Below are 13,200 nucleotides of genomic sequence, written 5' to 3' on the forward strand. Positions count from 1 at the left end.
TTTAGCATCACAAAGCCATTTGAAGCATTGCTGCCTGGATTTATATCAGGATTCTCCCTCTGCACTGTTGCCACTTTCTGTGGTTTGGATGCTAAAGAGACTGCAGGTGGTTTGGATCTTTGTGGTTCTATAATAACGATGGATTCCTAGGATAAAAATAAAGCTGAAGGTGCTAGGTTAGAGTTATGTGTAATTAATAAAATCAGAAGACAGAAGAGGCTTCCTGGGTCTAAACAATTTGTATGGAGATTACATGAATTCTCAGCCTTTTTCCCATCATAACACATGTCCATCGACATTCATGTGCTTAACCCACTTCCATGGAACACCCACAATTTTGAAGAAACACAATTTCTTCAAGGAAATGAAGCACTGTGGGAATTCTTGATTGCCACAATTATAATAGTACATCACACGTTTAGTCACCATAGACTGTAGCATAAGATAAGCTGTAAGTTATTTTTAATTGCTTTTTCCCTTAAGAAAGCATATCAGAATGTGAATGAGTGGTATTATTATAGAAAAACTTCGAATCCATTCTTATACTAATAGTGAATTATTCAAAATCTCTGCCCTTTAGATCAACACCTCCAACTGATCAAAAGACATTGATGTGTCGTGATATCGTGACTGAGCATCAATGGATTATTATATTTATTGAGTTATTCATTCTTTAAGGTGAATTATTTACCTCTACGAGATGCTGTTGACTATTACCATTTATTTAGATGCTGGAATTCGTGTGTTGAAGTTATCCTGGAGTTGGAAGGGCTTTTTTCTAATACTTTCACTTCTTATAAATAAAATCCCACTGAAAGTGAAGATGTGGGAGAGGAGCATCCCCTGAGACCACACGTCTCCTAGACAGTTAGTGTGGTGCCTGTTTGTGGGAACAAGGTTCTTCATCCTCCGTGAATATTCACATATGTGTGTTACCTTGCAGCTTGGCATTACTGATGGAATGTTTTATGAAAAGAAGCCAATTTAGATATTTGGCTTAAAATTCTTCTTTCTTTTTAAACCAAGGCTTCTTCCTTAAAGAGTAAATAAATCATATCCAAGATTCCTGCATGAGCCCTACACTGGAACGGGGCTTCATTTTTCTAGATATCACTCTTTTGTGTGTGTGTGTGTGTGTGTGTGTGTGTGTGTGTGTGAGAGGAAGATTAGCCCTGAGCTAACATCCAATACCAATCCTCCTCTCTTTTGCTGAGGAAGACTGGCCCTGGGCTAACATCTGTGCCCATCTTCCTCTACTTTATGTGGGACGCCACCACAGAAGGGTCTGACAAGCGGTGTGTCGGTGCGCGCCCAGGATGTGAACCTGCAAACCCCAGCGACCGCCAAAGCAGAGCGTGCGCACTTAACCTCTGCGCCACCGGGCTGGCCCCTAGATATCACTCTTGTGGTCAGAGTCTTTCTGGATATCACTCTTGTGTCAGATATCTTGGTCACCAAACCTTGGTGACCAAGCAGCATTTTAGGGGAGCTCCAGGTTGCTTCCTCTTGTATTTCCTTTACCTTGTGCATCCTTTTATTGCATTCTCATACTTTCTTTTATTTTGCTCTGTAAATCTGTTGACCTCTTGGATTTCACGCAGACCTACCCTGGAAGGAATTCCATACATTAGTCAGCCAGTTTTTTTAATGAAAAAGTAAATAAGAAATACAGGATCTTAAAATAATTTTTTGACATCAAGTATTAGAATAACCACAGATTATGTCTGTTTCTTTTTCCATTTTTAAATAGGGGTCTCTTTTGTGAGAGAGTGAGGTGGGAAGAGGAAACCCTCAGTTTCCTAGTCTGTGAAGTGGAGATGATAATAATACATACCTCTTAGAGTTGTTGTGCAGCTCAAATGAGATGTAAAAATGCTTGATAAAACGCAGATTAAAAACTGATTAGGTTTTTTTTACCATTTTTATTAAGATATATTAGCTTTAATTATTTTGTACATCAATTATCTGCTTTTTTTCCTAGTACTACTGGCCTAGAATCTATCACAAATTTTCTTTATTCTCACTGTAACAAGATTTCTTCCACAGATTTCTATACTGTTTAGTCTGTTACTTGGATAATAGATTTTTTTTTTAAAGACCTAAAACAATTGGAGGGACAGTAAGAGTCCGCTGAGATCTCCTGAATGTTGTCTCCCGTTTTGGTTTGCTAACCATGAATGTGTAATTTCTACCATTTTCTGACATAATTCAGCCTAGCTCCAATTGCACTTGTTTTGTTTCTTAGCTTCTTATGTCACAGCTTGTTGAAGAACTTGATTAAGTTCGTTGTGTTCACTCCCTTCCTTTCATCTGCTCTCTGATTTATTCCTCCATGAAATTCAAGTTGTCAGTTTAGCGGTTTCTATACCTTTGAAACTTTTAGATCCTAAGTCTATTGTTAATGATTTAGAATTTTTCACCTTACATGTGTTGGTCTAAATTCCTTAATAAGTGAAGCACAAAGACAGAAGAGTATGAGGAATAAGTGTAAACTCAAGTGGATATCAAATGGAACCACAGAAGTTTAAGACTTATATAAGCCTGTCCCAAGGGACTATTAAAGGAAGGGTCACTGAAACCAACTTTGCTGTTAGCATCATGCTCAGAAGATGAACGCTGCTTGGCAGACACTTCAAACCACCTGTCACTTATTGACTGGTTTCTGAAAATTAGGAAAAAAGCAAAAAGTAACCCAGAAATGCAAGAGGCAGAGGAAAACAGTAATGAAGATTAAAGAAGGCCACAGAAACCAAATACAAAGGAGAGGGTTTAACGCAGATTTGGGACCAACAACCACAAACAGGGGAATACTACCCTCACCCACCCTATCTGCAATACCCTCTTTCCCTTTGTACATCTGAGGCTTTGTGAAGTGTGCATTTATCGCTTTACAAATACACACACATACCAGCGATCTGTGAGGGAATTGGAATTGCAGGTGGAACTTGACAGATCCAGCCTTCAGATATTAGATTTTCTCCGACCTCTGCCACCCAACTCCCCGGGTCCTTTATCATGGGTACTTTAATGAAGGTACGTGGTAAACCTCACCTTGCCTGAAATTCACCCCTGGTAGCTCTCAGTCTCTAGGCTGGAGTTGGCTTGGTCCTGTTTTTCAAACAATTGAAAAGAACTTGAATTAAAAGGAAAGGAGAGGGCCGGCCCTGTGGCTTAGTGGTTAAGTGCTCACGCTCCGCTGCTGGCGGCCTGGGTTCGGATCCCGGGCGCGCACTGACACACTGCTTCTCCGGCCACGCTGAGGCCACGTCCCACATACAGCAACTAGAAGGATGTGCAGCTATGACATACAACTATCTGCTGGGGCTTTGGGAGAAAAACAAATAAATAAAATTATAAAAAGGAGAGGATGTTCACAATTTAAGTGGGAGAAAGAGTTGAACAAAAGATGTTTTCTTAAAATCATTGATTTTCATTTCAGGTTGATTTAGCAAGAGACCAAGCCAGCTGCCTATAATGAAAGTTCGTGGGCACCTGGTTTGTTCTACAGGGCTGTAGCCTTTTGCAGTGGAAATTGTGTGGCCTCTTGTGCTATTAGCCTTGTACTGAGGTGTTGCCAACTGATTTCTCCAATTCTCTTTTCTCAGTGGGCTAGAACACAGCTGATTAAATAGGCCGTGACTCACATAAGCTCCTGTGTCTTTTTTATTGACTGCTTTATGGAAATGTATCACACTCCAAAGGGTCCCCATTGTTGTTGCTATGCATAACTGACTAAGGAGTCATGTTTAGCACTGAGAGATGGAATCCTACTCTGTCGTTTTTTTATTGCAGAGTTGGGTATGGGTGGGACACAAAGGTTTACAGGAATCTGGATGAGGAGAGAAGGATGTCTGAGAATTTCTTTTATCTTTATCTGCCATGAAAGTTGGGTGGCCATCACTTCTGGGTAACACACTTCCCTGTTGATCTTATCTTTATGGCCCCACATCCTTCAGCTAAGTGAATCTTTTCTTTATATGGGCTATTCTGAGAGATTTAGTTAAGTGTAGTAGTAGAGAGAGATTATGACACTAATGTAATTCTGTTTTGTGCTGGTATAATGTGATACACCCTTAGGTTTATCCAAGAGGGCCATTTATTCCTAATAAATCTAAATCATTTCTATTTTTCATTAAGGTGGTAATGTCTTTTTTCAGGTAATGGACAAAAAGCCTCAATTTTTTTTTAATTGTATACTTAAATATAAATGGTTTTGCCTTAAAAATAGCAATTCATGCAATTGTTTGTGGTTTCTTCCTATTTTTATTATCATCCTGCAAAGCATTTACATACTTTCTGTTATGTGTTAAGTAGCTCTGCAGATCTATTCGTTTGCCAGTAGGTATGAATTCAGGCATACGAGACTCCTCCTACCTCATCACCCCAGGACTGTGGCTAACCTGTGCATCCTCAGGATCACCAGTTCTTGATCAGTAGGACCCTGAGCTGACACTGGAAGAGGAGATAGCTTGATTGCCACAGTGGCTGGCTTCCCATCTTGGTTGTCTGGATTTCATCTGATAGATCTTGAGCTAATGAGATTGAGCTCAGAGTCAACTTTACATTGAAAACAACTCTGTTATTGTACTCACCACACAGTGCCTTGTACATAGAAGACAATCAATAGAATAGAAATTGATTTGATTTGATTTCCTAATTTTTTTCCATAGCCATTCCAAACTTCACCTATAATCCCATTTTTTCCACTGCCCATAAGGGAAACCAGGCAAGAGAGTTCATCAATACAGATTCCCTCTAATAAGAAAGCAACATGACACATCTTACAAAAACATAGCGTATAATATACTGTATTTCCGGCTCTATTACTCATCAGCATCTTGTTGGTGAATGATCAAGAGAGAAAATATAAAAATTGGGCACTCATTCAGTGCCCAATTTTAGTGGCTTTTGGGGACAGATAGTGCCGTCCCTAGTCTCCTGGAATCAGTGACTTGGAGTTCAAACATCTCTGCTGCATTATGTCTTTGTTTTCTTGGTGGTGGCATTCTTGGGTTTCGGTTGGTGGGGAGAGAAAAGCCTCATGCTGATAATGTACTGAAAGTAAATGAAATTAAATAAGCGAAGCAGTGCTCATCACTACTTCCTTCCCCCCTGGGTAATTCAATTCAAGCTCTCTTTCTGATGGCAACTCGCAGGGACTGTCTCTGTCACCCCGCTGGGGCCTGGAGTCTTAACATCTAAATAAAAGTTTCACTCAAGCATTTTTTATGCTCCTGCCAGCAGGATCAGTGAGCTGGTGTGGGCACATTAATGTAATATTCATACTCACAGACTCTCCCCGCACACGAGGCAATGTCTTCCCATTTTCATAATTATAGATGTTCCATAAAATGGCATTTAGATTTGCATTAAAAAAGGAGGTTTGAATTCTAATAGAACGTTTAACATGTCTTTTATGATTCAGACTCTCGGCATCTTTAACAAGAAGCTATGTCTCTAAGTTTTAACAAGATCTTAAAAAAGGGAAAAAAACCGTGGGAAGAAGAGATAGGAACTCCAAGCTTAGGGGATCCTGTATTTCTTATCCCCTGTGTCTTTCATTTAATTTTTAGGCCTCTAGGAGCAATATGGGCTCTCCTTCAAGGAGGCTTCTTGACCATACCAGGTCCTCAACCCAGCCACCCCACCCCTCAGTAGGATGTGTTGCTGTTTTCTTGGAGAGCATTTTCAAAGCGATGTTAGAATTTTCAGAGGGATGCGAGAAATGAAAGGATCCTAGACAAATGAACTTTCCTTTGCTGCTGTTCATCTCGAGCGTGCACCCTGAGACCCATCTGGAAGGATTTATAGCAGCCACAGAGTTTGCTAACTGTAAAACACACAAATGAAAATAGTCCATGAACAAGGAAGTTGACAATAAGGACAAACAAGGCAAAGAATCAGGCACTTAGACATACTAAAAAAGAGAAAGAGAAACTCTTCTGATCTACATTTTTAAAACTAAGCTTGAAACAGCTTAGAAGCAAAAGGTAATTTTAGTTGCATTTTAAATTGTCTTAAAATGTTATTTTTAAACAAAAAGTATGTAGAACACTGAGCAAAGTGTCAGTTCATAGCCACCACTGAATAAATGTTAGTTGTTGTAGGAGATGTTAAAAAAAAAATTGTGATTGAAAAAAAAAATTATTCCACCCAAAAGTCTCAAGATATTGTATAAGTGACCCAGTTGATTCAATATGTGGTTGTGCCTTAATTTGGTTTGTATTTTGTTTACTTTCTAAATTTTTTAAGGTAAACCAAAAGAGATTTGGGCGTGGGGACTAAGAAGTATAAATAGTAGGGTTATGCTAGCCCACTCTCTTCATTTCCCCTAATTAAGAGATACAGAGTTGTATTTTTTAAAGAGTTTTTGTTTTGGGTTTGTTTGTTCTTGTTTCATTTTATTTTTTGAGAAGTACATTCCTTCTTTGTCTCTGTCCTTTGGCCCTCCCTTCTGTAACATAAGTTTAAACCCCAGTGGTGGAAGATGGATTAGGATCTTGACTTCTCAATAAATTTGTACCTAATGAGACTAATTGAAAGCGAAGAATGTTAGCAGCATACTATTAAAGGCTGATGTCAGTTCCAGGGTCTTCTCTTTGTAAAGGCTTCTACCATCCTTAGACTCTTTCCCATACTTGGACAAAACCAGGATTTGGCACTTATTGCCAAGTTCAGCTTGCATAGCCCTTCTTTGTGTGAACTTAATAAAATTTATGTTCACTAAGGTGGCTTTCTGTTTGTTAAAAAAAGTCTGTGGTTATTGCTCGCTCTGAGGTGACTGTTTCTGATGGACTCTATTACTCACTAAAGCTTGTCTGTGCTGGTAGCTATTCATTTGACTTTGGATTATCCAGTTTGGAGCTTATATCCACAGCAAATTCTTCATTCTCTGGAGTCCTTTCCTTGCCTATCAGTAGATATTTAGGCTACCTCCCCTTGCACAAACTAATATATGTTTAGATATTTTAAGTGATTTTAACATTAGAAATTATTGAGAATAATATCTAATATTATTATTACTTTTTTCCCTGCATCATCTAGAAATTGTTTTGCTTTGTGCTGTGTTTAAGCAATAGCCCTTCTGCACCCCTTCATTCATGTAGATTATCTAAAGTAGCCCAAATAAATGAAAATTCTGTCAGATTTCAACAAAGCATTTTGCTGCTGTTTCTTTTAGGAATAGAAGACATCACAAGAGGAGCTCAAGAGCTTGATAACATCATCAAGCAAGGATACTTGGAGAAGAAGAGCAAAGGTACTAATTAGACCCACAGATCTCAGAACATTCCAAAAAGGGAAGGGAAATGAGGGAAAAGAGGACTAACATACCTCCTCTATGCCCAGTACTGTGCTAGGCAGGTGTAAGGCAAAAGGAAGGCAAGGAAAGAAAAGAAGTCTGGTGTGGTGTGTGAAGCAGAAGAGAGATGGCCCAAACTCTTCGGCAGACTGAGCTTCATCAGGATAGGGATTGGTTCTGCCCTGCTCACCTGGTGCTTAAACACAACAGGTGCTTAATAAATACTTGTTGAAGGCATGAATGATGATATTCTTGTTCTCTTCTCTCGGTGTGCTCCATAAAGAGAGAAACTAGTTGCCAAGAGTATAACTTTTGTATCACATGTGAAGCAGCTCACTTTTGAGTTTCAGAGGAGCCCAAATTTTGACCTTTACTCATTTGATTAGCATAGATAGTACCAAGGTCAGAATCCCGGGTTTAACACTCAACGTGCAAATTTGCTTAGTTCAAAGAAAGCCTTTCTCATGCCCATGGTCTGGAGCATCATTTTGGTTTGCTAAAGGCAACACATAAAGATATCGTGGGGAATTTGAAAAGTGCAGACTGAGATTAGAACCTCAAAGATATAAAGGAAGATAGATAGAGAGACAGCTGTGAGGGGTCATATGGGGCAAACCCTGTTTAGAACTTGGACCTTTAACTGAGTGAGTCCTCTGGACTCGGAGTCAATATGGGATAACCTGTGGGAGTGAAAGGGAGGGTTTTACAGTCCATTAACCTGGGAAATAAAACAATACACCCTGGACTATGTGTTGTTGGATTTTACAGACTCTTCAGTGATTGTAGTTACCTGAATTTATGTCCCTTACTGCTGTTCCGTTTAGATCATAGTTTCTTTGGGTCTGAGTGGCAGAAGCGATGGTGTGTTGTCAGCAGAGGCCTCTTCTACTACTATGCTAATGAGAAAAGTAAGTGTTCTTCATTTGCACAGCAGCATCTCACTCCTGGATGCAAGCACTTCGTAAATTCTCAAGCACTTAGATCTCAAGATAGCAGTCCTTAACTAACACCCATAAAGGGACATGCTTGGGAAAGAAATAGGCTTGGGTAAATAATACCTTGCCCATCACCAAAAACTCAGACACCAATTTAGAAATTATTTCCCCTTTAAACACTAGAATAGTGTGGTCAGCATATGAAAGGTTATCTTTTATTATGACTAATAACATTATCGGTGTTGAACACTTTGGCATTCTTTTTTTTTTTTTTAAAGAAGAACCTCAAACTCTTTATAGACATTTATAATGTAGTTAAAATACTGAAAAAATTAATTCTGAGAAAGATTTTAACGGCTTACCAATGGCCCAGAAATAGAACCCTCAAGTCCAAACTCTCTAAGGGCATGCTCCAAACTTTATCCTAATGACTCCTGGGAAGTAGTCCAGTGGATATCACTAGAGCCATGGAGTGTTGAGACCCAAATGGTTGCTGTGCTCAAGAGACACCCTTCAGCCAGATGGCAGCAGCAGCAAAGTGCTGACTCAGGCCAGAGGCAGCTTCTTAATGAGCCACCACTAACTCAATCAAGCACAACACTCATGAGCTGTCCCTAGAAGACCTCCCATCCATGCTTTACACAGTTGGTTAGTTCGTGGGAAGGAATAGAAGATATAAGCACAAATTGGAGGCAGCTACAAACAAATGCCAGCTAAAAATTATCATGTGGGTGAATGAAAACTTTCAAATAGGGGATCCCCGCCTACACAGGTGGACTGCTCTAGGAGTAATTCTGCGAAGCAAGAGGGAGATAAAGTAAAGCATCACTTCTTGTGGGGGCTTTCCTTGTGGTCTACTGCCTTGGTACAGAGGCCAGTGATCCAGAGTAAATCCTTCTTTTTCCTTTCAATCATTTTCTGTTTCTCCTCTCTTCCTTCTTTCCCAGACTTATTCCTCTCCCAAGGCCTGGATATCCAGTCTAGGGAATAATCAGATATCTACCCACTTGCCTTTGGCACTAAGGTAGCAGAAAGAACTGCAGCTTTGCTAAGTGACTTGGAATCCTTAAGATTTGCCCTTGGGCTTCAAGGCACTTGCCTCACCCTTCCTGTCTGCCTACAACAGGTATCACTGCCCTTCATCTTGGGTTCACCACCTTAGATTGATTCCTCAGAGTCTTTCCCATCTAGGGGTAAAACGTGAAGCCCTATTTGGAAATGATAGCAGCATAGCTCAAAAACTGAGTAACAGGGGCCGGCCTGATGGTGTAGTGGTTGAATTCGCAAGCTCCACTTCGGCAGGCTGGGGTTCACGGGTTCAGATCCCAGGTGCAGACCTACACAACACTCTTTAAGCCATGCTTTGGCAGCCTCCCACATACAATATAGAGGAAGATTGGCACAGATGTTAGCTCAGGAACAATCTTCTTCACCAAAAAAGAAAAAAAAAAAAAAACCACTGAGTAATAAGTCCCCTGCTCAGCCCCTAGCCTACTCTCAAATCCAGCAACCACAGTTTCTCCCCAGGTGTTATCTTCATATGTTAAACCTTCAAACTAATATTAACATTTATGTCACTGTAAAATTATTTGTCATTTCTCTTGCATTTACATAAGTGGTTGGCATATCTGGATATAAAACCAGGTATCACGTTCGTTCATTCAGAATCCTTTACACTCAAGGTGAGGGGGGAGAGCAAGAGCGAGAGACTTGGAGACTTTTATTGACCATTTTGCCGTCAGGGTGAAATAAAATGTGGTGACCAAAGAAACAACAAAACATTTTAGTGGCCAGTTAGAACAAGGAGAGATACTTTAACAAAAAAGATTCTCGTGTCAAAAAGCACTGTTGCATGGCTCCCTTCTCGCCAGTTACTTCTTATTGTGCCCAAGACATTTTCTTAGTAAGTATAGAGTGTTTGTGTATTTCTTTTAGCTCAACCAGGTAAGGACAGAATCTTTGTCTTTTCTTTTCTTTTAATACTGTCATCCCACTGCCACCCTTATTGTCATCATCATCCAAAAGCATTTGTTAAGCAGTTCATTCCACATGATAAGAGGACACAGAGCATCACCCAGACACTGTGGTTCCACTCTTCTCCGTGTTCTGCCTGAACCACACCATGAGGACACAAAATCACTGGGAACCACCCCCTCTTTTCCTGTTTCCAATATTTTATTTTTTAAAAAGAGAGCGACAGGCAGAGTAGTCTCCCCTTTCCTTCACTTAGGGTCCTTTTCCTTATATCTCCTTCATCATCATCTAATGATACTCAACAGTCCTCGGCTACTTCCCAATTTGACCTCTTGGAAGGGGGATAAAATACTGAGCTTTAATTATTCTCCCTCTAGCGTAAATTCCCATCTGACCAGCAGAAAGGGAGAGCAGTCTAGCCCAAAGGCTACATAGGGCATAGGAGAAGATCCCAGGAACTTGTAATGCCCCCTGCGCTGCTGTCCCTCCCCTCCACTGTGAGCTCTGCTGGCCCTGATAATAATGTTTCAGTTCTGTAATAGCTTTCAAGAGCCTCACGTTTACAGCCACACTCTCCCTGCTGTAATAATTCCTTCTTTCTGTTATTATAGATCTCTTAACATTCTAATAAATTCTCTGTCTCTGTTGTACTCTTTTGGCAAAATAACCTTTCATGTTGCATTTCCCTAGCTTGGGAGTGATATCTGCCTCACTGTCACAGTACCCTCTTCTTAAGCTTCCTTAATAACCTTTCCTTGACTATTGTGGTTCCTCAGGGATGTAACAGCTGTTTCTGTGCTTTTATTTTACATACCAGAGAAGATGCCTTCCCTTGGCAGTTGCATCTCTCTAGGGGTACAGGGAGCTTTCCTGTCTTGCAGGCAAGCAGCCCAAAGGGACCTTTCTCATTAAGGACTACAGCGTACGGATGGCCCCCTACCTGCGAAAAGATTCCAAGAAAGAATGCTGCTTTGAACTGACCTCCCAGGATAGGCGCAATTATGAGGTAGGATGAACCGAGGAGATGCAATTTCGTTCCTTGTTGCATGTGAGCTGTGATTGCTGTGCTGAGTTCCATCCTTTCTTTGTTACCTGATCATTTGTTACCAAGACCTTCTCTCTTGACGTATCCTCACTTTTGCTATGTCATGCCTTCCCTTCTCCTCTCTGTTGCCACTCTCATCCTAGATACTGTCTTTGCTTGGCTTCCATCTAATCATCCCTCCCCTTCCCAGTCTCACTCCATAGGTGAGAGGCTTGTCTATTGCAGCACACAATCCAATTCCTTATTCATAGTCTCTAATTTCATGGCTTTAATTCCCATTCTCTTTATTTTTCAAATGATTATCCTCACTTCCTTCCATGAAACTCAGAAAAAGAAAAATCTGACTGTAGAGTGAAAAATAATTTATTTTCCCATATTCATCTTGCTATCTAAAATAATCTTCCTGTGTGTAGATGCATTGCATATCTCTAGAAGAACTTCTAAGATATTGGTGACAAAGATTACTGAGTAGTAGCAGTGATAACTGAGGGACTAGAGGACCTGGGTGGGGGGTGAGAAAGACTTATTCTTCACTATGTTCATTTTTATATGTTTTGATATAATTGAATATAATAGGTATTGCATTTATTACCTATTATAAAATTAATTAAAGCAATAAAAATTTCTGACTATGAGAATATAGTGATTTTTCCACCAAAAATGTATTTTGACGTATGTGTGTGTATATATGCATATTGTTACCTGCTTGTTTGCAATTTTTATCTTATCACAATTTTTTTTTTTTTGGGGGTGAGGAAGATCAGCCCTGAGCTAACATCCATGCCAATCCTCCTCTTTTTGCTGAGGAAGACCGGCCCTGAGCTAACATCTATTGCCAATCCTCCTTTTTTTCCCCCCCCTTTTTCTCCCCAAAGCCCCAGTAGATAGTTGTATGTCATAGTTGCACATCCTTCTAGTTGGTGTATGTGGGATGCCGCCTCAGCATGGCCAGACAAGCAGTGTGTCGATGCGCGCCCGGATCCGAACCCGGGCCGCCAGTAGCAGAGCACATGCACTTAACTGCTAAGCCACGGGGCTGGCCCCTCTTAACACAATTTTAATAAAACAATTTAGAAAGACTTTAGCTAACTTATGAAAAAGATAAAAACCATGCTAAGGTTAATATTAACCACTTCAGTAACACTTTGACTCTTCAAATTTTCCTCAACACTAATTTGTTTATGTGTCTACAGTATCTTAACCCTTATTTTGATAAAATGACCTAGGTCTTCATTATGCAAATTCAAAAATTTTTTTTTAATTTAAACTTTTCTATAGAGTCCTTTATAAATGTATACAATACAGATGTATGTACTGGGTATGTTTCTAAGCTTTTTTTTTTAGTATTCAGTTCTGATGGTGCCTCATCTAGATAAAAATTTATATGACAAGTCTAAATCAATTTCCCTAGACATTTTTTATAGAAATGTGTTTTTAAGAAATCAAGAATGACAATGTCTATTAATAAGTATTAAGCAGGAATCTGGGTTTTTTAGACAGCACATATCTTGATCTTACCCTAATGGCCAGATAATAAAAATGTTTTTCAGGAACAGTCATTTGAAGTTGATTCATTTAAAATAAAAAATTACCAATGCTTGATGCTTGACTGGCCTGTTTTGTGAATCAGAATGTAGAGTTTGTTTACTTCTTTTCTTTGGCCCATTGAATCCAAGTTATTATCATGGTCTGTGGATTCTTCCTCTACAATATCCTCTGGATCTTTCCCTTCTTATTTATTCCCACAGCCATCACAATAGTTAAGTCCCTATCACTTCACCCAGAGGACTAGTTAAATAGCCTTGGTCTTCTGTCTCCAATTTCTCCCTATTCCAATCTCTCCTGCCTACAACTATTGAAAGAATCTCCCACTCTTTTTGCTAGAATTTACAGTGGCTTCCTATTGCCTACATTTTAAGTCTGAACTCCTAGTACTCAGAGCCCTT

General features: G+C 39.8%; 1 protein-coding gene across 1 annotated transcript in view; it reads left to right on the forward strand.

The window, feature by feature from the left end:
* Positions 1-13,200, forward strand: part of SKAP1 (src kinase associated phosphoprotein 1) — a 257,023-nt gene that overhangs the window by 204,918 nt on the left and 38,905 nt on the right. The window contains exons 5-7 of the mRNA XM_058560762.1: positions 7,181-7,258; positions 8,125-8,208; positions 11,091-11,215. Coding sequence (XP_058416745.1) covers positions 7,181-7,258; positions 8,125-8,208; positions 11,091-11,215 — 287 coding nt within the window. The remainder of the gene's footprint in view (positions 1-7,180; positions 7,259-8,124; positions 8,209-11,090; positions 11,216-13,200) is intronic.

The sequence above is a fragment of the Diceros bicornis genome, chromosome 18, assembly GCF_020826845.1.
Source record: "Diceros bicornis minor isolate mBicDic1 chromosome 18, mDicBic1.mat.cur, whole genome shotgun sequence".
Lineage (NCBI taxonomy): Eukaryota > Metazoa > Chordata > Mammalia > Perissodactyla > Rhinocerotidae > Diceros > Diceros bicornis.